Source organism: Camellia sinensis, chromosome 8 (genome assembly GCF_055761805.1).
Source record: "Camellia sinensis isolate YWXY chromosome 8, ASM5576180v1, whole genome shotgun sequence".
Classification (NCBI taxonomy): Eukaryota; Viridiplantae; Streptophyta; class Magnoliopsida; order Ericales; family Theaceae; genus Camellia; species Camellia sinensis.
This window is the reverse complement of record NC_138968.1, coordinates 138,577,731-138,603,121: the sequence shown is the minus strand read 5'-3', so window position 1 is coordinate 138,603,121 and position 25,391 is coordinate 138,577,731. Positions and strand designations below refer to the sequence as shown.

At 38.3% G+C, this 25,391-nt stretch overlaps 3 protein-coding genes across 4 annotated transcripts in view; all 3 read left to right on the top strand.

Moving 5' to 3' along the window:
* The window catches only part of LOC114260256 (uncharacterized), a 217,853-nt gene that overhangs the window by 53,314 nt on the left and 139,148 nt on the right, over window positions 1-25,391 (top strand). The window lies entirely within an intron of this gene.
* LOC114260255 (uncharacterized) lies at window positions 5,328-10,406 on the top strand. The gene is made up of 3 exons (XM_028200337.2): window positions 5,328-8,221; window positions 9,391-9,831; window positions 10,234-10,406. Exons 1-2 carry the CDS (start codon window positions 5,506-5,508, stop codon window positions 9,819-9,821), a joined length of 3,147 nt encoding a protein of 1,048 aa, XP_028056138.2. The 5' UTR covers window positions 5,328-5,505; the 3' UTR covers window positions 9,822-9,831; window positions 10,234-10,406.
* On the top strand, window positions 10,541-14,509 carry LOC145797151 (uncharacterized). The gene is made up of 2 exons (XM_082883582.1): window positions 10,541-13,706; window positions 13,784-14,509. The coding sequence occupies exons 1-2, from the start codon at window positions 13,272-13,274 to the stop codon at window positions 14,507-14,509; spliced, it is 1,161 nt and encodes a 386-aa protein (XP_082739708.1). The 5' UTR covers window positions 10,541-13,271.

Below are 25,391 nucleotides of genomic sequence, written 5' to 3'. Positions count from 1 at the left end.
ATCTGAAGAACCGGGGTATGAAAAATTGAGATTTCTCTAAAATTTTCAGATTATAGGCCTGATTCAAGGATTATAGGCATGATTCAATGTTTTTCAAAGTAAACATCGATTGATTCAAGGATTATAGGCCTGATTCAAAGCTCAAAGCTCAAAGTTCCATCGATTTTTCAGAGTAAACATCAAATTTCATTTGATAGAACCAGAGTAAAATTTTACTCTGGTTCTATTGCTCTGTTTTTTTTTCATTTGACAGAACCAGAGTAAAATTTTACTTCTATACAGAGTAAAATTTTACTTTTATACAGAGTAAAATTTTACTTTTAGCTTCAGAGTCTTACAGTTTACTTATTTTTCAGAGTAAAATTTTACTTTTAGTTTCAGAGTATAAAATTTTACTCTCATTCATAGTAAAATTTTACTTTTATACAGAGTAAAATTTTACTTTTAGCTTCAGAGTCTCACAGTTTACTTGTTTTTCAGAGTAAAATTTTACTTTTATACAGAGTAAAATTTTACTTTTAGTTTCAGAATGTAAAATTTTACTCTTATTCAGAGTAAAATTTTACTTTTATACAGAGTAAAATTTTACTTTTAGTTTCAGAGTGTAAAATTTTACTCTTATTCAGAGTAAAATTTTACTTTTATACAGAGTAAAATTTTACTTTAGTTTCAGAGTGTAAAATTTTACTCTTATTCAGAGTAAAATTTTACTTTCATACAGAGTAAAATTTTACTCTGAAATACACAGTGAAGATGGCTTAATAGGAGAGCTGATAGATATGAGGGTAATATAGTAAAAGAAACAAGTTTTAAAATATTAGGGAGTTTTGAAAGTACTTATATAATTTTTGTCCTTTTGAAAGACAAATTAGATAGTGAGGGGGCTATCACCAAATCCCTCTTAACCAAATATACTACTGATCATCGTGATTTAAATTATTTAAAAATATAACTATCTACAGTTATTTAGTTAAATATTACTTCATAATCTTTTTGCAATTTTTGTGAAGGCTCTTCGAAACAATTTTGACAAGAGAGGTTAATATAATTTCTAATACATATATAGGGGTACTAAATATAATATGATCAAACATAAGCGGTGGTGAAATATGGACCAAAGTTTATTTATTTATTTAATTTATTATTTTGGATCCAAAATATCTGTTCCCATGTCTCTACAACACTATAATCAAACACTTATGTCTCGAGATTTCTATCACATCACACGATTGGTTAGAGAGTGTATGAAAATAAAGGATACGAAATAGAGAATCCTATAATGTTATTTTATTCAAGATTTTTTATAAGTTCTGTAGCGATCCCGATTTTGACCCGGTCAACTTTGGGGTCGAGCTGCCCGATCAGTTCGCCGAAAGTAAAAATACAAAATGCATTCGAAATTGCTTACGGAAAAGTGTATTTCACGCTCGAGCGACCTTGTTATATCAGTTCGTAAATTAGGGTTTCAGATTACTTTTTGCAGCCCCCTCTTTCTCTAAAACTCTCCAAATTTCCAGATCTAGAGCTTCTCTCTCTAGAAGTCATCTTCTCTCTTTGATTTCACTAAATCCATTGGGATTTAGGCCTAAGTTCTTCACCAAAGTTAGTTATCACCTCGAGGGCTTCATTGTGTGCGGTGGAGATTGAGTTTCGACACCGTAGATTTTGGAGTTTCATCTCAGATTCTCGTCAAAACTTGAGGTAGGGATTTTCTTTGAGTTATATATATATATATTTTTGTAAGATCTAGATGATTTTCGAAATCATCCTTTGATAGCTTCTAAAAATTGATTGTTGATTCAAGAAGTTAAGCGATTTGAAAGTGGGTTTATCTCTTATTCTTTTAAAATGATCTTATAGGTTTTGATATTCGTTGAATGAAGAAAAGATGATTTTGAAAAGTTTTCTTTCAAAAGATTTGAGTTGTATAGTTTCGGTGAGAAAACCTAGAATTTGGAAAAAAAAATTTAAGAGACTAAAAATCCATAAATGCTATTGTTATATTTATTTTGTGTGTCAAAATAAATGGATGTTTGGAAAATTTCTTATTTATATTTATATAAATGATGAATTTTAGGGAATTTGTGAATTGTTGTTCATTTTAGAAATTGTTGTCCAGAATATTACTATTGTCTAGAAATGACTAATTGTTGAGGATACTTGAGAAGATGGAATTGTACTATTCCTTGGATGATGAATTGGGATAAAAGTATTTATATTTATCTTGTGAAATTACATTGCAATGAGAAACGGGAATTTTGATAACAATGGTAGTATTATGTGGAAGAATTGTTACATTGTATTGATTGTCGTTGTATTGACATATCAATTTATTTGATTACATTAAATTTTGAAAGTCGATTTGAAAATTTGCATTGAGAAAGGAATGTTAAGAAAACAAGTTTTCATAGAATGGTTTAGGGGTAAATACGTTGGTAAGTCTTGATAGGTGGTGTAGATGAAATTGAATAAGTTGGCCTGAGAGTCCGGGGTGAAAGACTGAAAACCCGCGCGGATAGGTGTCGTGTCTTCTGGTTAATACCGGTAAAAATGACAATTTGCTAGTACTAGTATAGTCTACTTGCAGACACCGATCTAAGGATTACCAGAGTCGTATTTACCACCCTTGAAATAAATTGTTAAGTTTTAAACAACTGAAATTGTATGACATCATTGAGCACGATGGTTTTCAAAAGATGAAAATGTAATTTATCTTCCAAAAGAGCATAGTATGGCATGTGCATTTCATCTCTTGAGACTTGTATAAAATGTATATACTTTGTTAAGAATTTTCTACTGGTTTTATGCTCACCCTACGAGATTTTTGTACAGGAAAAGATGTGATGATTCCACCCAACTAGGGGCGTGGAAGTGTGTGTGTTGGGAGTACAATACTCTCATTTTACGTGACTCTGTTTTGTAAGCCAAGGGCTGTATTTGTGTGGGTTTGAATAACCGTTTTGTGTAATCGAGTTTAAACCTTGGAAACTTGTAAACCCTTGAGGGTATCTATTTATTTGTTTTATTTTATTTTGAATTGAATGTATTATCGCATGAGAACTATTTGTGTCATGTAATGTAAGTATGAGAATTTATTTCGGTTTTCTTTTAAAGAACTATGATGGTTGTATCAATATTTGGACTTAGAAATTGGGGCGTTACAAGTTCTATAGTAATTGTTATTTTAGCAAAACTGTTAGGATAATCACATTAATATACCAAAAATTGTTTAAAATCTCATAAGTTAGCATTGTGTTCATTTGGTGGGTTCATCACTTATATTTGTTACAAATGCAGTAACAATACATGATAAATAAAATGTGATAAGACAATGTAATCATTATATTATTATATTTATTCATTGGAGTTTGGCTTATCTCAAGTTATCCTTTTGAGATCGATTTTGATAATCCGAATAGTTTATTTTTAAGGATTCGTTAAATAGATTATTTCTGTAAAAAATCAAGATTATCAGATATCGGTATTTATCTGTTTGAATGAATTTTATGTTAAAAAATGGATGCACTTTGAATTTTTTTAAGAAGTAGTCAATGGTATATACTTTTATTTAATGCACTTTGAATTAATCTCTGTGTAATTAATAATAATAACAATAATTTTTTAAGTAAAATGAATAGAATTTAGTGCATTATGGTAGAATTTTTTTTTTTGGCATTTACACACAAGTTCTAATTTATGAATTTATATTCTATTAAGTTCTAACTAAGATTTTTTGGACCTTCAAGTCTGATTAAAATTTTCATAGTAGAAATTGTTCTTCAAATAATGATTGTTCATAATTTATGATTATCGATAAAAGAACATGATGATTTGACATTATTTTAATTTTCAAAACTTTAAAATATCAACTTTCAAATTGAAAAAAACTATATTAAAAAAAAATTATGTACAAAAGAAAAAAAAACTATATTTTTTTTTGAAAAATTGAATTATTTTTTTGTGCAAAACTACAAATTTAATATCTATAAAGAAGCATGATGATGAAATATTGATGTGCAAAAATGAAAAAAAAAAAAAATTTAAATGAAAACCTGATAATGTTATCGGTTTTAATAGATAGTTGAATCAAACCTATAAATAGAAAGGCAAAAACATTTAATCTCATTTTTTTTTTATCAGTTAGGCCTCGTTTGGAAAGTAATAGTTTTAGCCTAAAAGGCAAAAAGTTACTAAAAAAATCAAAAAGCCTATAACCTATAACAAAATGTCAAAAATTCTATTTTCTCTCTATTTTTTGCACATCTTTTCGTAAAAAATCAAAAAGTCATTACAAACATACAAATTTTTTTTACCTCATATTTTAACCAAAAAGCCAAAAAGTTACGAGGCTTTAGTGAAACAATTATCTGGAATAATACTATGCAAAATTGATAATATTTTTAATTTTAAAAATTAAAAAAAAAATAATAATATTCTTAGTTTTACTAAATAGGACTTATTGGTTCAAAAAATCTTACATAGGACCTGAGCTACCATAACATTTGTAAATAGGACTTTTAGGTAATTAATTATTTTTTTTTATTTTTTTGAGGATTGCTATATTCATATCCAAAAATTAAACTTACTTTCTAGACCCAATGATGTGACACTATATTAAAATATCTAAGTCATCTCTCTCTCTCTCTCTCTCTCTCTCTCTCTCATTTATTCTCTAATTATCAACCAATCATCTTATTGACACATCACTGAGTCTAAAAAATGAGTCTACAAAGTGGACTTGTATATTATTTATTTATTTATAATTTCTATTATTACCTTCTACAACTACTTAAAACTATTTCAAGAAAGAAAAGGGATATTGAATACTATAAAATTTAATAATTACTACAGTAAATTCCAACATTACCCTTCTACTTAGAAACTATATTTCAAGCAAGTGTATATTGAATATTATAAAATTTAATAACCATTACAATAAATTCAAGTAGTTGAAGAACCACCCAATTAATTACACATTTAATAATTATAAAAAATCAATATATTATTTCACTATCTTTTATTCAGTATTATTATTATTTACTTGTTAACACTTTTCTAATTCAAATGGTCCGTACATTGAGGGAAATTCTAATATACACTCTCTTTAAAAATGGTGTATGTCATATGCACTCTTGTTATGCTATTCTCTTTTTTAGTTATGACTAATTTTGTTTTTTGATTATAATATTATCTTAATTACGACTCATGAATTTTTTAGTTATGCCTTATGTTATATTTAATTATAATATTTTCTTCTTTTTCTAATTATGACTCAAAAATTAAAATTATATAATTTTATTTTTAGTTATAAAGTACATATGCACCATGTTGTTTTCCGTTAACAACTTTTCTCAACAAAACAGACTTCATTTGTTCAGGCAATGAAACCTCTCTGTATTCACCCAAAAAAGAAACCTCTCTGCCCAATAGAATAGTTCTTTACAACACTGAAAACAGTATACTACACTCTCAAATTCAGTGGGAGTTTCAAATACCAATCCCCAGATGGGTTTAGCATTAGTGCCAATGTCAAGGCCTCTGATTCTATTCATGCATGTTGTTGTTATGGTTCTCATGTGTTTCGGTTCAGGCTCTCCTCATGTTCATGTTGCAGGCTCTGTGCATATCGGGAATGAGACTGACCGACTAGCACTGCTCGCGTTCAAGGCTGAAATAACCAGTGATCCCACTGGGGCTCTGCACTCATGGAATGAATCAATTCACTTCTGTCAATGGGTTGGCGTAACATGTGGCCACGGGCACCAGAGGGTCACTGTGTTGAACCTAACTCACCTACAATTGACAGGGTCAATTTCGCCTCACATTGGAAATCTGAGCTTTCTTGGGCAACTAGGATTGTATAATAATAGCTTGAGTCAGAAAATCCCACCTGAACTCGGTCGTTTGCGTAGGCTGCAGTTAATGTCATTATATAATAATTCACTTAGTGGTGAAATTCCCGCCAATATATCTGGTTGCTCTAACCTCGTTTCCCTTTCATTTTCTGGTAATAGATTGGGAGGGAAAGTTCCTGCCGAGCTTGGTACCCTCTCTAAGCTCAAGAGGTTGTATATTCGCAACAACAATCTAATAGGAGGAATCCCTTCTTCTTTTGGGAATCTATCTTCTCTAACTTTATTCCATGCAGCTAATAATCATATTAGTGGGAATATACCTGAAGCCCTAGGTCAATTGACAAACTTGAACCTTCTTGCATTGGAGGGGAACAAGTTGGTCGGTTTCATTCCTTCTTCAATCTATAATCTCTCTTCTATCACATCTTTGAATATAGGAATGAACCAAATTCAAGGGAGCCTTCCTTCAGACCTTGGAATTGCTTTCCCTAATCTTCAATTGCTTGAAGTTGGAATAAATTTGCTTGCTGGATCCATTCCTATTTCAATATCTAATGCCACCAAGCTATATCTCCTTGACTTTGAAGCCAATAAATTTATTGGAAGAGTGCCTCCTTTGGGAAACATGCACGATCTTGAGTGGTTAGACTTTCAAGTGAATCATCTCGGAGTTGGGGAAGGTGATGATGACTTCAGGTTTCTCCACTCGTTGGCCAATGCCACCAAGTTACGCTTTCTAGACCTGAGCGACAACAACTTTGGAGGGGTGTTGCCTGAATCAATAAGCAATTTGTCTACTAATCTTGGTCAACTACACTTGCAGGGCAATAAAATAGTTGGGAGCATCCCAACCGGAATAGTGAAGTTAGTCAATTTGCAGCTTCTTGACATGTCGAACAACCATTTCACAGGTAACATTCTTGCTGATATTGGGAAGCTTCAAAATCTGCGGATTCTTGAACTTCAGGGTAATAAATTCAATGGGGAAATCCCATCGTCTCTGGAAAATTTGACATTATTAACCACTCTTTATCTAGAGGAAAATAATTTCCAAGGCAACATCTCTTCAAGTCTGGGAAAATGCCCACTTGTACAACTCAATCTTGGTAGAAACAATCTTGCCGGTACCATACCCAAAGAAGTTTTAAGTCTCTCATCATTATTGTACCTGAACCTATCTCAAAACCATTTAGTTGGGTCCCTGCAATTGGAAATTGGAATTTTAATAAATCTTGAACAACTCGATGTTTCTGGGAACATGTTGTCTGGTAAAATTCCAAGCACTCTTGGTAGCTGTGTAAAATTGAGATTAGTATACATACAAGGCAACAATTTTTGGGGAACTCTTCCTCAATCTTTAAGTTATTTGAGAGGTCTTGAGGAATTAGATCTTTCTCACAATAATTTCTCAGGAAAAATCCCAGACTATTTGGAGGCCTTTCTCTTCTTACAAAAATTAAATCTATCATTCAATGATTTTGAGGGTGTAGTACCGAAAAGTGGCATATTTCAGAACATAACTGCTATTTCTGTTAAAGGAAATGACAAGCTTTGTGGGGGTATACCAGAATTAGAGTTGCATAGCTGCAACTCCAAGGTGTTCAAAAGGAAAGGATTTACTCTCACATTGACACTAATAATCTCCACATCAGTTGGGCTTCTAGGACTAATTCTGATGTTGTGTTTCCTATATCTCTGTTGGTCTAGAAATACAACAAAAGTACCTTATTTCAGATTTTTTGGGAACTCATTTTTGAAATTGTCCTACCAAAATCTACTTAAAGCTACCGATGGGTTCTCTCCAGCCAATTTGGTTGGCGTGGGTAGTTTTGGTTCAGTGTACAAAGGAATTCTTGATCAAGGTGAAAAAGTTGTAGCAGTGAAGGTACTAAACCTTTTATTTCATGGAGCTTCCAAGAGTTTCATTGCTGAATGTGAGGCCTTGAGGCGCATTAAACATCGAAATCTTGTCAAGGTTGTCACAGCATGTTCAAGTGTTGACTACAATGGTAATGATTTCAAAGCTCTAGTTTATGAGTTCATGGACAATGGGAGCCTAGAGGAGTGGTTGCATCCAAATGAGAACAAAGATGATGCGCATGCTGAGTCAAGAAATTTAAACCTCCTACAAAGGTTAAATATTGCCATTGATGTTGCTTCTGCACTTGATTATCTTCACAATCATTGCCTGGAACCAATAGTTCATTGTGATTTGAAGCCAAGTAATGTTCTTCTGAACAATGAAATGATTGGCCATGTAGGTGATTTTGGGTTAGCAAGATTCGTTCCAGAAGCTACCTATGACTGTTCAGCAAATCAATCAAGTTCTGTTGGCATAAGAGGATCTGTTGGTTATGCTGCTCCAGGTAAATGTACCACTTAGCTCATTCTCTCTTCCTTTTTTCACCTTCAATTTCCAACAGAATCTAGAGTCAGTTTTGCATTTCCATCAGGTCTGCTCCTTCAATCACTGAAGTAAATTTGATTGTTCTTTGGCTTGATTCCTCACAACATCATTTCGTCCTCAAATGCATAAAAATCAATAAATGTTTGGCAGATCTTTTCTAATGTGTTATTTAAAAGTAAATTAAAGTTTTTATTTTTAATTTTTTTTCTTTTTTCTAATGTCAAGGTGCATAATTTAGTCAAAAAATAGGAAACTTGAAAGAATTAAGGTTCTTAACTTCATTAGTTTCTTGCTTAAGAAAACTTGATTTCTTATTTATTATTTGTTAATAGAGTTCCAACAAAAACCACCCAAAGAAGAGACTGCCAGAAATTTATATTTTTAGGATCAATAAATTAAGGTTTTGTTGTTGTAGAACTTACAACAGACACCCCCATTTTTCAGAGGATTTTCCGTACATCTCTTATCTACTTGTCTGCAAATCATAATCATAATTTATATATGAGTAATGCTAGGGACACCAAAATTTTTACCAAAAGTTTTACCAAATGTCTCACATGGGGTGGGTTCCACATAAGTGTGGGGTTCACATCCATGTGAGACATTTGGTAGAAAATTTTGGGCCTCTAGCATTTTCTTTTATATAATTGTATATGGATTTACTTCTGCTGTCAATGGGGATATAATATCGAGAAATCTTAGTATTTTCTTGGCGTAAAATGTGAAAGCATAACTTCCTACAATATCTACCATTTGTTTATCTGCTATGTCTGTAGTCATAGAATAACCAAATAGAATAATACAAAATTCCTCTTTTATTAATAGTCAGTTCTCATATCTATTTCTTTTTATATAATCAATTTGATGAATAAAAACAAATTGGATTCAGTTTAATTGTGCACCCAAGCTTCAACTAATTGGTTCCATAATTGTCACTATGAAACAATCAAACTTGTTTCAAGTTAGGCCATTCTCATGATACAAGCAGACAAATCAAATTTTGTTAACTCACCAAGAAGAGACATAATCGTTTCCTATTTTACTTTAAATAGTCAAGTTTGCATTACTATTCTTTGATATGCTTCTGAGCAAGCATCTTTACAATTATATTTACATTGTACGTTGCAGAGTATGGTATGGGAAATGAGGTGACAACATCTGGTGACGTGTATAGTTATGGTATCCTTTTATTGGAAATGTTTACGGGGAAGAAACCTACCGATAACATGTTTAATGATAGTTTGAATCTTCACAACTTTGTTAAGATGGTTTTACCTGAAGAAGTAGTGAGCATTGTTGATCCAACACTAGTTCAACAAAGAGAAAAGGGGAAGGCAAGCTCAAACACCAACAACATTCAGAATCAGAGCTCTGCTGACACTCGAAAAATTCAGGAGTGCTTGATTTCAATACTTAATATTGGAATTGCCTGTTCACAAGAATTACCAGGAGATCGACTGACCATTAATCGTGTTGTTACTCAACTGCATGTGATCAAGAACAACCTTCTTGGAACTGATGGTCTTCATGGAGGCAGAAGAGCTAAGATTGCAGTGTGATCATGAGTAGGTATAACCTTCCCACTTTCTTAGTGACTCTATAATATACCTGCTTTTAATACTGAAATTGCCACAATTCTGTACTTGGCCGACAAACTTTAGTTTGTCTTGTGACGCATAAATCATGAGGACTTAGACATGTTATACTTCACCCAGACGATCACATTCTTCAACATTGACATTTTGAAGGTGATAAAAAAACAGTTATAGTTCCTGTCAAGCATGATGATTTCAGTATCAACTGCAAATTCTTTTCTGCATTGGTTTTTGATCCCCTTTCATGCCTGAATTCTCTCAAGTTGACTCTCTCAATTTGAGAGAGCGTTTGGGCTTGGTGTGCTCATTTTGGGGTCAACCTTAGTGATTTGAATAGTTCACTTTTTAACTTAATTTTTTTTTTCTCTTCTCCTAGGTGCTTGAGTTTTGATTGGACTTGAAGAATATCGACTCAACAACTAAGCGACACTGCAAATTATTAAATGCAACTTTTCTCATTTAAATGTATTTTATTTTAAGAAGACTACGCATGATTTGCAATGGCTATCCTATCTTATAAACTCTAAGAATAAGCTTAACATATAGTTATCCAGTTTAAATTGCAATGTGATACAAACAAGTTGTAGTATTATAATCTGTACGGGAAAGAAATACACCTTCTCGTATAATCCTGTTGATCAAGTCTACTCCTCCGTATGTCGTCACTTTTCCACCTGAAAACACAAACGTGAGCTAGCCGGCGGGTGTGTGCCGGAAACCTCTCCGATGCCTAAGTCAGCAAACTTGACAAATAGACAAAGCTCTGTGTACTCAGAAAGCAAAGTTGTGTGTTACCTCTTCCAAGTTGATATTTGTGAGCTTTTATAGGTTTTGCGTGGCACAATCCTAGTAGGACTTCTATTCCTCCATGCAGAGTCCTCCTAGGATTCATACTTCTGAAAGATAATGCTTATCCTTCAACACCCCCCTCACTGCTTAAACCAAATGAGACGGTTATTACCATGGCCGAACTCCCATATGACCGAAGTACCCACGGCTATGCTGAGCCACAGAATAAGCCGTACTAACATTAGTTCGGTTCTTCCTCTCGTTACACCTTATCTCGGTTCTCTAATGCACGAACCATGGTGTGTTTGGACCGAGCTACCGAGTAGCAAGGTTCTGACCGATCTATCCAGAATATGTCATGACCGAACTAACTCTAAGACCGGTCTAACTCCAAGTTGCCCGGACCGAAGTAACTTAACATTTCTTCTGGCCGGAGTAACTTTATCTCTCTTGGGCCGGAGAAACTTTTCGGCCCTTTTTACCCAGTCCTTCGTACTTTGGGCCATAAAGTCCATCTCATAGCTCGGCCCAATTTTCACCAAAATTACCCTCTCAATTGCCCCTTAATTCCATCTGCACAGCATGATTGGGATTACCTGGCTACCAGCCGAGTTGAAGTTTTTAAGCCTTTCCAGCCGGGCTAAAAAACCCTTTAGCCTCTCCAGTCGAGCTAAAAAACCCTTTAGCCTCTCCAGCCGAGCTAAAACCTCTTTTGCCTTTCGGCCGAGCTTATTTCACTCGGGGTTCTACTTGTCCGGTCAAAACGTCTCTTCAATCACAGCGACTGTAACGCTTCCTATTCTAATGACACGTGGCACGCTCTGATTGACCGAGGACGGCTGTCACGCCGTCTTCGTACTTCGTGAAATTTGAACAGTCCCGCCCTTTTTCCTTTCGTCCTTTTCACAAAACAACCCCTCTGTCCTTGAATCATTCATCTATACTATTCTTCATCTTCTCTTTCTGTGCCTTTACTTCTTCAACTACCAAGCTCGTGCTCTTCATTGCTGCTACTGTTTCCATCTCCAGTTCTCTCTTCTTCAATCTGGTAAGCAAATCCATTTTTCTTCCTCTGTTTTGCTTTCGTATCTGTATATTTTGTTTTGTGTGCTTTTTGCAAACATTTTTTCTATCTTTTTTTGCTCTGTACTTTTATGGAAAAAACTTTAACAGTAGAACACATGAGCATATGATACATCCTGTAGAAAACTAGCTTTTGATCCATAATCATGATGCAACCGAACTAGGATACTGTTTAAGCTAAGTAGAAGAGTAGTTGGCTTACAACCGGACTAACACTTCATGTTTACCCCAGTAACTTTAAATAAGAAATCACTTCTTGATAGACCTTAGCCGAGGTAACTAACCGAACTAGGTTTGCACTTAGTATACTGAGATACCTGAACCCCAACCGATCTAGGCCTTTGGGGCTATGCCAGCTTTCTTAGTTTTTTAGATGAAACTCAGAAAGCTACCCCTAGACGATCAAAACAGAACCGTTTCTGCAACCGAGATATCCAGACGCTTGCCAAGCCCGAACTAACAAACCCCTGCTCAAACCGAGCTACCGATCTCCTTGTAGAAACCGAGTTAGAATCTGTATCATCCTCATAGCCGAAGTAGAGCTCCTATTTTTTGTACTTTTATATTATAGCACGGTCCGACGATCTGTGCTTAACCCCTTTGTTTTCTACCTTGCAAACTTAGGTTGCCCAAGCACTCCTCTGCGTGCTCAACCGAGCTACTGAGCACAATTTTTGCACCGATCTAATTTATTCATAAATTATACAGTAAATGGGTAAGTATAGGTATCTAGTAAATACTCCGGGCGGCCTAGCCGAATTCAGAAAAGACTACAATATACCCGATGACGTCCACTTGATCTTAGCCGAAAAAGATGTCATTCCTTGGGGCAATGAAGGCTTTGTTCCTTTCACCCTTTTATCCATAATTGAAACCGGACTATGATTTCCAGTCCAACCTTTAATTTGCGAATTTCTTAGGCAAACTAGACTATGCCCAACCCAACTATCCACCAACTCATACCGTATCATAATGGGAATAGCCGAACTAAACCGCCAAGCCGGACTCAACCTTGGCTTGGCCGAAATCTTCCACCAATACTCCATTGGTTCAAAAGAAGATGGATGGGTCTATTATTTAAGAATACGTCGTCGCCGAGAGAAGATAATAAAACATACACCGGATAAAGACTTGAACGACGACGACTTTTTCTGGGTATCTGGGAATTTTGAGGATCATCAAGCCCAGATTCCTGGCCGACGTATAAATTGGAAAAAATGAGAACCCGGTATATTTACTTCGGTTTTCTTGCTTGCTTTATGATATTTCGATTTTTCAATCTTTCAGCTGAACTAATAGTTGTCTTCTTTTGCAGATTCTTCCCACCTTCATTCTTTATACAGCTACCCAAACCTAGCTACTTTGCGCGCCGCACTACGGTATCCAGAACGTAGTTGGGCCAAATTGCTAAAGTTCGAGCCGACCTACAGATACAGTAGTCGCCGAAAAGCCAGAGTGACTGATTTTCTTCTTGAAGACGCACCAGAGCCGGACCCAACCTTACCACAAATTAGACTAATTCCACTAACTGCCGAAGAAGAAATGGCAAAAAGAAACAGAGTCAGGGCCCTTTTGACCGAGACCAACAGGGCCGAAGTACCACCATCAAGTCAAACCCAAGAAGTGGTGGTGGCGCTTCCTACTCAACAACCGTCCTCATACCACCGAACCAAGCGCGCCCAGACTACCGAAACTAAACAACGTTTGGTTAATGAAGACGAAACTGTTCTTCCACCGAGCCCGCCACCAAGCCCCCAACCGGAGCCTTCTGACCGAACTACCAGTAGCTGGGCACCAAAACTTACCTTTAATAACCGAGATATCCAAGACTCTGACTCGATTGTTACTGATAAGGACCACCAGTTGGCCTTCAATCTGGCCAAGAGTGTGTGCCTCCCCAAAGATATAGAGCACCACCAAAAGCAACTAAACACCGAATTGAAGGCCATCCGGTCTTCAACAAAATTGATGATCCTGGTAAGTAGCTCCGTCCGTTTTTCTGTCTAGTTTTTTCAACTTTTACTTCGGCTCAAGGGAAGTCTTTGTTTTGTCAGGCCATTCAGAAAAACAACATCACTCACAGGAAAGTGTTAGAGCTCAGGAAAACAACAAGGCAAGCCGTGGCAGAAGCCGAAGCGAAGACGGCCGAGCTAGAGGAGGCCAGAAAGCAAATGGCCGATCTACGAGCTGAGAACGGCCAACTGGCCGGACTGGTTAGTTCGGCCGAAGCAGAAAAGAAGAAGGCTGCCATTGTGCTAAAGGATAAGTATCTGCGCGAGCTGGTGAAGCTCGAAAAGAAGAAAGATACCGAGATAACCCAGCTGAAGGAGAGTGCACAAGGAGCCGAAAAGCAAGGCTTCAAGAAGGCAGAGGATGCTTATATCAAGCAGTGTGAAGCTACCAAGGAACTTTTCTTTAAGTGCGGCTGGAGGGCAGTTGTTGAGAAGCTCGGTTACGATCCACAGACCGAGGTTTTCAACCCTCCAGCCTACTTCATACCGAACTCCCTAGTGGAGTATGCTGATGCCATTCAGCAGCAATTTCTTGAAGGCTCAGACTCTGACGAAGACTCTGCCTCTGAGGATACTTCGGTTGTCAATGCGGACCAGTCAGTTCGGCTGGAGCCCACGGTAGAAGACCTGACTATTGAACTACCAGGTGAAACCGTGGTTCCGGCCGAAACCACCCTTGTGACCGAGAGCGAGCTCCCGCCTGAAACCGGTCTTCGTGTTGATGCCGATGCTGTGTTTGATGCCGAAATTGATGATCTTTTCAACTGATTCATTTTGCTTTTTCTTTTGTTTGCTTTGACTTGTAACCGGGCTACGGCCCCTCCTTTGTATTTGCTTTCTGATAAATGAAAATTTTCTTGAACTTTTACTTTGGTTGATGTGTATGTTTGTACTTGTAATGATTTTTGCATGATCTTTTCACTTCCATCTTTTATCTCGGTTTTTGCTGGTTAAACTATGCTTACCAGCCAACCACTCCTTAGCCGACATAATTACTTCGGCTGAGGAGTACACAGAGTTTGTTTAATCCAGCAAACCACTCTTCAGCCTTACCCTTACTTCGGCTGAAGACTACAAAGAGTTGGTTTATTTCAGCCAACCACTCTTCAGCCATACCCTTACTTCGGTTGAAGAGTACAAAGAGTTGGTTTATTCCAGCCAACCACTCTTCAGCCATACCCTTACTTTGGTTGAAGAGTATAAAGAGTTGGTTTATTCCAGCCAACCACTCTTCAGCCATACCCTTACTTCGGCTGAAGAGTACAAAGAGTTGGTTTGATCCAGCCAACCACTCTTCAGCCATACCCTTACTTCGGCTGAAGAGTAAAGAGTTGGTTTATTCCAGCCAACCACTCTTCAGTCATACCCTTACTTCGGCTGAAGAGTACAAAGAGTTGGTTTGATCCAGCCAACCACTCTTCAGCCATACCCTTACTTCGGCTGAAGAGTACAAAGAGTTGGTTATTCCGACCAAATGTCCTACAGCCTGGATCCTTATCCTGGGCTTAGGAGGGGTGTTGGTTTATTCCAGCCAACCTCTAAGTTAGTTTTTCCAGCTAACTTAGAATAAAATGTTTGGTTATTCCGACTAAACGTCCTGCAGCCTGGATCCTTATCTTGGGCTTAGGAGGGGCGTTGGTTTATTCCAGCCAACCTCTAAGTTAGTTTTTTCCCGCTAACTTAGAATAGAGTGTTTGGTTATTCCGACCAAACGTCCTGCAGCCTGGATCCTTATCCTGGGCTTAGGAGGGGTGTTGGTTTATTCCAGCCAACCTCTAAGTTTAGTTTTTTCCCGCTAACTTAGAATAAAATGTTTGCAATGTTCCTAAACTTCACTAAAACTAACTTTTACAGAGAAACAACTCATGCTGAAAAGAATTGATTATTTTATTGAGGAAAAAAGAAATTACATATGTTTGAAAATCTAAAAATAAAATAACTTGAGATTGGCCGTGTTCCATGGCCTAGGGATTGCTTTGTCGTCCTTGTCTTCTAGGTGGTATGCCCCTTTGCCTGCTAACCCAACCACTTTGTAAGGACCTTCCCAGTTTGGCCCTAACTTGCCATCTCCTGGTATCAAGGTGTTTTCCATCACTTTGCGCAGTACCCAATCGCCGATCTTGAATTGTCTTGGATGCACTGTCTTGTTATATTTTCTAGATAACTCTTGTTGGTATGAGGCAATGTGAACCAGTGCTTTTTCTCTTCTTTCTTCCGTAAGGTCGAGTTCCAATGCTATGGTTTCTCCATTCAAGTCTGGATCAAAATTTTCGCTTCGGATTGTGGGGAGGCCAACTTCCAGTAGGATTACTGCTTCCATTCCGTAGGCTAAAGAGAATGGTGTCTCTCCTGTTGATCGTCGAGGTGTGGTGCGGCAAGCCCATAAAACATGAGGAAGTTCGTCCGCCCACTTGCCTTTTGCCTTTTCTAACCTTTTCTTCAGTCCATCCAAGACGACTTTATTTGAGGCTTCTGCTTGGCCATTTGCTTGAGGATATGCCGGTGTAGAATTATAGAACTCTATCTTGTATTCTTCACAAAAGCCTCTGAAGATTCTGCCGTTGAATTGAGTGCCATGGTCAGAAATTAGGACTTTTGGTATGCCAAACCGAGTGATGATGTTTTGCCAGATGAACTTCTTCACATCTTTTTCCTTGATTGATGCCAATGCTTCTGCTTCCACCCACTTTGTGAAGTAGTCAGTTGCTGCGAGAAAGAACTTCCTGTTGCCGGGTGCTGTTGGAAGTGGTCCTACTATGTCCAAGCCCCACATTGCGAAAGGCCATGGGCTAGTTAATGGTAGGAGTTCTCTAGCTGGTTGGTGTATTTGGTGTGCGAATTTCTGGCATTTCTCGCACTTCTTCACATATTTCTCCAAGTCTGCCTGCATGTATGGCCACCAATATCCTTATGAAATGGCCCTGTAAGCTAGCGATCTTCCACCTTGATGGCTTCCGCACACCCCTTCGTGTATTTCGAACAAGAATGCTTCCACTTTGCTGGGGTGAACACACTTTAGGTAAGGTCCTGAGAATGACTTCTTGTATAATGCCAAAGATGGGAAGAGCCAAAATCGCTGCGACTTCGCTTTTATTCTGTTGGCTTCTTTTTTCTCTTTTGGTAAGATGTCGTCTTTTAAAAACAGGATGATGGGGTCCATCCAAGAGGGGCCTAGTTCTGCGCAACATACCTCTTCTGCTTCAGGGTTTTCTATGCTTGGTCTAGGTAGGTAGTCGATCAGTAGTGGATGAGGTATGGAGGTATCTGCCATTGAGGCGAAGCCTGCTAGTTCGTCTGCTTTGCTGTTTTCCTCCCTGCCAATTTGTTCTATCCTTACTACTTCAAATTTCTTGATCTCTGTTCTGACCAACTCTTGGTACTTGGCCATCCTATCATCCTTTGCTTCATAGTCGCCAGAATTTGGTTTACCACCAGCTGTGAGTCGCTGTAAACCATTAATTCGGTGGCCTTCATGTAGTATGCTGATTTGAGTCCTGCAAGAAGCGCCTCATACTCTGCTTTGTTGTTTGATGCTGGGAAGCCAAGGTTGATTGCCTGCTCCACTACTAAGCCGTCTGGTGAGATGAGGACTATGCCAAGTCCTGCTCCATGCCGGTTGGATGCTCCATCCACAAAGAGCTTCCACATCTCTCCAACGAACAACTTCCAGCAAGTGGAGGGGTCAGATGATGTCGTGGGGTCAAGGATGTTGCTGGTGTTTTCTTCAAGGTCCATGCTTGCTGTCTGCCCCTCGCAATCTGATTGTACGGTTGGTGAGTCTTGGTTTGTTTCTTCCTTGCTGTCTTTAGTTTGGTCTGCCTTGGAGTCTGACCGAGTGCTTTCTGCTAGGGGTTGCACTATTCCGGCGTCAACTTCCATCCCTAGTTCGGTTGTGTCGGTTAGGTCGACTGGGCAGATATGATGACTTCCAGGAGTAAATTCTGCAACGAAGTCTGCCAAAGATTGGGCCTTTACTGCGGTTCTGGGTTGGAACTTGATGTCGAATTGTCCCAACTCTACTGCCCACTTCAAGATTCGCCCAAAAAAGTTTGCCCTCTCAAACAAAGCTTTTAGTGGAAAAGCTGTGAGGACAACTATGGTGTGGGCGTGAAAGCAGTGTGCCAATTTCCTGGAGGCCATCATTAAGGCTAATGCCAGTTTTTTCAGTGGCAAATATCTTGTTTCGGCTCCTAGCAATGTCTTGCTGACATAATAGATGGGCAGGTGTTGGATTCCTTCTGCACGAACCAACACTGCGCTAACTGCGTGCTGAGAGACTGTCAGGTACAAGAAGAGTTCTTCACCAGGTATTGGGGTAACAGGCAGTGGTGGGGAAGACATATATTCCTTCAAGCTTTCCAGAGCTTGGTCGCATTCCTCATCCCACTCAAACTTGTCCTTTAAGGCATGAAAAAATGGTCGTAGTCTGTCTGATGACCGGCTTATGAACCGATTGAGCGCAGCCGCCATGCCGGTGAGATGCTGTACTTCTTTGACTGAGTTTGGTCTCTCCAAATCCTGGATTGCTTTGATCTGAGAGGGATCTGCTTCTATACCTCGGTTGGTCACAAGGAAGTCCAGGAATTTGCCAGATCCTACTCCGAATGCACACTTGGACGCATTAAGGCGCAACTTGTGCTTCTTTAGGATCTCAAACATCTCGCCTAGGTCCTTGAGATGGTCATTCTCATCCTTGCTCTTGACCACCATGTCGTCGATATAAGCCTCCATTGTTCTGCCTAACAATGGTTCAAACATCTTGGTGACCATCCGTTGGAATATTGCCCCTGCGTTCTTCAGGCCAAAGGGCATGACCTTGTAACAGTATAGTCCTCTTGGGGTTGTAAAGGATGTGACCTCCTGGTCTGGTTCATGCATGGCGATCTGGTGGTAGCCTCTGTATGCATCCAGAAAGCTAAGTCGATTGTGCCCCGCCGTTAGGTCTACCAGTTGATCTATTCTTGGTAGAGGAAAGCTGTCTTTTGGGCATGCCTTGTTGACTGTTTTGTAGTCGACGCAGACACGCCATTTGCCATTCTTCTTTGGTACTACGACCGTGTTGGAGATCCATTTTGGGTAGTGCACTTCTCTAATTGCTCTTGCCTCCAGCAGGTTACCTACTTCTTCTGCCACTATTTCGGCATGGTGAAGTGCCGATCTGCGAGTGCGCTGAATGACTGGTCTGGCTGATGGGTGGACATTGAGTTGGTGACAGATGAAGTTTGGATCAATGCCTGGCATGTCGTACGGTGTCCAAGCGAACACTTCGATGTTAGAGGTTAGGAATTCCAAAACCTCTAATCTCTCAGTGTTGGACAACGACGAACCGAGCAAAAAGAACTTATCCGGGTTCTTTTCATCTATTCTTACCTCTACCAAGTCTTCCACTGCTTTCTGATCCGCCGCTTTGCTGACATCTGCGAATAGCTCATTACTTTCAGATTCTTCCACCGAATGAACGTATCCTTTGGCAGCGCGGCTGCCATTCACCGTGACGAAGCATTGTTTTGACATGATCTGATCTCCATAGACTTCTTCAATTATACCGGTGTCGTTGGGGAACCGCATTACTTGGTGGTAGGATGACGCCACCGATCGCATGGCATGCAGCCATGTTCTATCCAAGATGATGTTGTAAGTGGAGGGGACCTTCAATACCCAGAACTCCACTTGTTTTGTCACGCTTCCTGCTCTAACTGGAAGAATTATTTTGCCGACGGGCCATTCTGGCATGGAGGTGAATCCAATTAGGGGAGATAAAGCAGGCGCCAAGTCTTTGTCTTGTAGCTTCAGTTGTTTAAATGTTTCGTAGTACATGATTTCACATGAACTTCCCTGGTCAATCAGAATCCGCTCGACGTCAAAATCCTTGACTCGGAGAGTGACGACCAAGGCATCATTGTGAGGGCAATATATCCGTTCTAAGTCTTTATCAGAAAAAGACATGACGTTTGTTGCCTCTGTCTTTCCCTTCTTGATGGCAGGTTGGGCACTTAGCACCTCTCTTAAATGTTCAGCCTTTTTGAATGATCCTCTGAGCTCGCATACACGCTCAGGTTCAAAAACTCCATGTATTACATTGATAATGCCTTGAGGCGGGGCGTCGATTGGCATCCCATTGGGGTTATTATGGTCCTGGAGGGCTGGCTGCGTCCCTCCTTCAATGTATTTATCCAAGTGACCTGCTGCCACCAACTCCTCCAGGTGCTGTCTTAATGGTGTGCAATTCTCAGTGCGGTGCCCCTTTTCTTTGTGGAAGGTAGACCGTGATCTTTCGTCATAGTCCTTCTGAGCTTCTCCTAGCTTGGCTGACCACTTGACAAAAGGCTCATCTCTTATTTCGCTCAGAATCCGATATATCGGTTTCTTGAACACCGTGGTTATGGCAGTGCGGATTCTCAACCATCTTTTATCCGGGTCTTCTCCGTTATCTCGTTTGCCACGTCCATTTCTGTTACTTCGATTTACCGTGTTGACCTTTGCTGAGGTCTTCTTTTCTGGTACTGCGGTCGCACCAGATTTTGCTTTGGCACGTGTGCCATCCTCTTCTACCCTAATGTGCTGATGCACTCTTTCCATCAGGGCTTCCATGGTGAGGGGTGGTGTCATGGTGATCGAGTCCCTTAGTCTGTTCCCAACTGGAAGGCCTCTTTTATATTGTGCAATGGCGAGATTGGTGGGGCAATCCCCAATCTGATTGAATGTCTCCCAGTAGCAACTGTTGTAGGATCTTAGGATCTCTTTATCGCCCATGTCGATGGAGAGTAGCTGGTCGATCTCCACCGGGGTTTTAGTGTTTGTTCGGAACCTTGTTACGAACGCTTCTGCCAATTGTGCCCAGGAGGCTATGCTGCCCTCTGGAAGTTTCTCGAACCAAGTCAAGCCTAGGTCGCCAAGGCTTGATGGGAAGAGTATACACATCAAGGCCTCGTTTCGCCTGTATACAGCCATGACCTGGCGAAAGTGGCTCAAGTGTGAGTAGGGATTCGTCTTCCCTTCATATGTGGTGAATTTGGGCTGAAGGAAGCCTGATGGTAGGGGCGCGTTTTCGATCGCCGGAACAAACGGCGAAGTCTGCAACCATGCTAATGCTTTGTCCGTTGGTTCATGGGCAGAGCGCGGTATTGGCATTCCAACCTCGACGCTTCCATGCGTCCGAGGAGCCAACTGTTGTAAGGCCGAAACTCTGTGTGGATCCCTTGCCCTGGCATCCTCCTTACATCGTGCCTTCTCTTCGAGCACGGTTCGTAAGTCGGATGATCTGGGTAATTCCGTCTGTCTAGATCTGGTTTGGTGCGAATGCGAGGGCCAATACGTGCTTCCTTTAGTGTATGATCTTTCAGATCTCGTCCTCTCAGACCTGGAGTGACGAGTTCTGGAAGACCAGGATTGAGTGTCGCCTGTCCTGAGGCTTCTGCTCTCTCCTTGCGAGGGTGTGGTATTCCTACTACGATTTTCTGAGTGGCGAGGGGCGTCTTGTTTTTGCGCCCCTCTCCTGTCGCCACTTCTCTTTTCTTCATCTGGCGTTTCAAAGCTTCCATGTTCGCCGCCATCTTTTTTATTAATTCATCTTGTTCTTTCACGCGATCTTCCAGAACTTGAGGATCAACCCTCCGCCTTTGCCTGTCAGGACTTTGAGAATGAGAGTGACGGGGGCTGTTAGTCCGCCTCCCCCTAGCATCCCTCCTGGAGTTATGTCGTTGGGGGCTCCAAGTCCGCCATGGGAGGGACAGAAGGTAATCCTTCTCGCCTTGCCCCCCTATCCGGAGTTAGTCCGTCGATGGCGGACTGCGGCAATTCTTCAATGTGCGCCATTGATTGTAAAGGGGAGAAGCTTTAATCAAGAGGTTTTGTTCTGTCTGTTATTCCCACAGACGGCGCCAATTGTACGGGAAAGAAATACACCTTCTTGTATAATCCTGTTGATCAAGTCTACTCCTCCGTATGTCGTCGCTTTTCCACTTGAAAACACAAACGTGAGCTAGCCGGCGGGTGTGTGCCGGAAACCTCTCCGATGCCTAAGTCAGCAAACTTGACAAATAGACAAAGCTCTGTGTACTCAGAAAGCAAAGTTGTGTGTTACCTCTCCCAAGGTGATATTTGTGAACTTTTATAGGTTTTGCGTGGCACAATCCTAGTAGGACTTCTATTCCTCCATGCAGAGTCCTCCTAGGATTCATACTCCTGAAAGATAATGCTTATCCTTCAACACCCCCCTCACTGCTTAAACCAAGTGAGATGGTTATTACCATGGCCGAACTCCCATATGACCGAAGTACCCACGGCTATGCTGAGCCACAGAATAAGCCGTACTAACATCAGTTCGGTTCTTCCTCTCGTTACACCTTATCTCGGTTCTCTAATGCACGAACCATGGTGTGTTTGGATCGAGCTACCGAGTAGCAAGGTTCTGACCGATCTATCCAGAATATGTCATGACCGGACTAACTCTGAGACCGGTCTAACTCCAAGTTGCCCGGACCGAAGTAACTTAACATTTCTTCTGGCCGGAGTAACTTTATCTCTCTTGGGCCAGAGTAACTTTTCGGCCCTTTTTACCCAGTCCTTCGTACTTTGGGCCATAAAGTCCATCTCATAGCTCGGCCCAATTTTCACCAAAATTACCCTCTCAATCAATTTGGTTTAAGCTTATTTTGAGAAGTCATAATTTTAATTGAAAAGCCAAAAAATTATTATAAAAAAGTCAACTGTATAAACAAAAGGTGGTCAAATAAAACACATCACAAAATTTGATGACACTTGCCCTGAAAACTAGATGGAGCAAAAAGATTTGAATACATCTGTTTCTCGATTGGAAATATGCAAGTTTTAAGATGAAGAAAAAAATTGAGTCTAACAATCTGGGGTTTATTAGAATATATTTTATGTTTTCTTGTTTAATTATTTCTTCCTAGAGTACTTTATGTTTTTCTTGTTTAATTATTTCTCTGTTTCCATTGTGTATGCAACGTGAGTTGTTTAAAAAGTGACTTTTTACTTAAAATAGTTAAAAAACCAAACTAAGTTGTCACAGTTGTTTGGGGAGTGGCATTTTTTTTAGTTAAATTAATCAAAAAATCAATTTAAGTTATTACATACTCTCTCTATTTTTTTTATACATATATACGTAGAAAAACAAATAAAACAACTAAAATAACTAATTTTGAAACTAGTTCTGCATAAATTATATTTTTCAAGTATGAATATAATTCATCAAGTGAAATAAAACAGTAGAACTAATGATAAAATGAAAACTTAAAATGCACACATAGAATGCGTCATCTCACTTTATTTTTTCAGAAATGAGTGAGACCTCTAAAATTAGAGCTCTAAAAGGGCATTAATTTGTCCTTTTTCCCTTCCTATTTTGTCTTTTACCTCCCTCTATTTTTATTTATTTATTTTTTTTAAGGGTGATAGCTTATTACAGCTGCTTTTGAGCCGTTCTAATTAGAGCTCTCTAGCAGAGCCCTTATTTTTTACTCTTCTTTTTTCCAGTTTTGTTTTTGTATATATGGCCCACATTTTTATTTATTTTTTTTTGACCATTTAAACAAAAGATTGAGCTTCTTTATTTTCCTACTATGGTTCCATGAACAAAATGATTTTACACTCGAAAAATGTTACATACAATTTTATTTTTTTTAATTTATTTTTTAATTTTCTTGGTAAAACTGGGGCTGTCATTTTCTGATTTTAAAATACAATTAAATAAGTTTTATATGCATTTATAATTGTAAATCTCATTATTTTCTTGAAGTGAGAAAAAAAATAAATTATATGTAGCATTACTGAACATCCATTAGGATTGATGGTGTCCCAAAAAATTTGAGTACTTGGAGAATATATATGCAGGGCTATTGAGGTGGCAAATGTTAATTGGTCATTATAATATTTTTTTAATAAATTATACCGACACAATTATTTAAAGGTAAATTATAGTAAACTCCTTTAAATTATGACCTGTGTGCATTTTGTCTTTTTAAATTTCAAAACTCAATATTTAATCTCTTTAAAATATTATTTTATTACAGTTAATTTTTTTTTTTTTATGATTTTGTTAGAATTTAAAAAAAATTAAGATTTTAAGATAATAATATAGGTTATTGATTGTTTTAGGATGATAATACTCTTATTTGATGATTTCATTTGCACTTTGTCTTTCTGATCTTGGTGACAAAGTGTAAATGAGATCATCATATAAGAATATTATTAACCTATAATTTTAATAAATGTATCATGTGCTTTACATATGATCGAATTTTTTGTAAATTTCTAATGAAGTCCTAATAAAAAAGATTAATTGTAATAAGATAATATTTTAAGAAGTTAACTGTTGAATTTTGAAATTTAGGGGGGCAAGATGTAAATGAGTCATAACCGCAATTTATCCTTATTTAAATTACAGTCAACCACAGTATGGAAAAAAGGTAAATTACATTTTGCCCCGTTATGTTTGGTCATTTTTTCACTTTGACCTCTGAAGTTTATTTTTTTTTCCTATTTTGGCCATTCATGTTTCAAACTTTTCATACTTTACTCCTAAAGCTAACTTTTGCTCAAAATTAGACAAAAAATATCACAATAACTGTCACATAACATACAAAATATATTATTACAGTATAATAGAGTTCACGTTTATGTCAGAAGTGTGAGTTATATATAATAAAATATTTTTATGCCATGTGAGTATCAATGTGTCATTTTGTCTAATTTTGAACAGGAATTGACTTTAAGAGAAAAATGAGAAAACCTGAAACATGAAGGGCCAAAGTGAGAAAAAATAAACTTTAAGTGCCAAAGTGGGAAAGTGGCCAACTATAAAAGGGGCAAAGTGAAATTTACCCTATGAAAAAATATAGAGAAATAACAAATTTGTATTAGTTTTAAAAAATAATTACAGATTCATGATAAACTATATACATGTTAAGGGAAATTCTAATATACAACTTTTTAAATAAGATGTACTACATGCACCCCTAATTACGTCATTTTTTTCTTTAGTTATGATATTATTGTAGTTATGACTCATGAGTTTTTTAGTTAGGTATAATATTATATTTAGTTATGACAATTTTTTTTTTAATCATAACTTAAAAAATTAAAATTATGTCTTTTTTTTTTTAAATTAATGTTTCTCCTTTAATAATTAAAAGGATACTTGAGCCAAAAATCCAAATCTCAATTTTATTTGGCCAAAGGTCTAAGCGCTAGAATATTTTGTCCAAAAGGACAAACTTAAATAAAATGACCAAAATACCCCTATATATATCACATACATGGTTTTGAAGAACAAAAACACAATCTCTCTTCTCTCTCTTTCTTTCACTCTGCCGCCGCTGCTTCTTCTTTTCCGTCGCTGCTCCTCCCTCGTTGCTGCTCCGCTACTCTCCTCTGTCGCGATATCTAGATTTGTAGCTTTCTCTCTCTCTCTCTCTCTCTCTCTCTCTCTCTCTCTCTCGTTCTCTCCTCCATCGCTTTGGCTTCTCCGCCGTTGCTATTTCTTCGCTGCTCCTCCTTCTCCATTACCGCTGCTTCTCCGCCGCAAGATCCAAATCCGTAGCACACCGTCTAGGTCACCACAGTCGCCACCCTAATCTGATGATACAGATTTGAGAAAGCTTTGGACTAAAATAGAGATTTGTTAGAT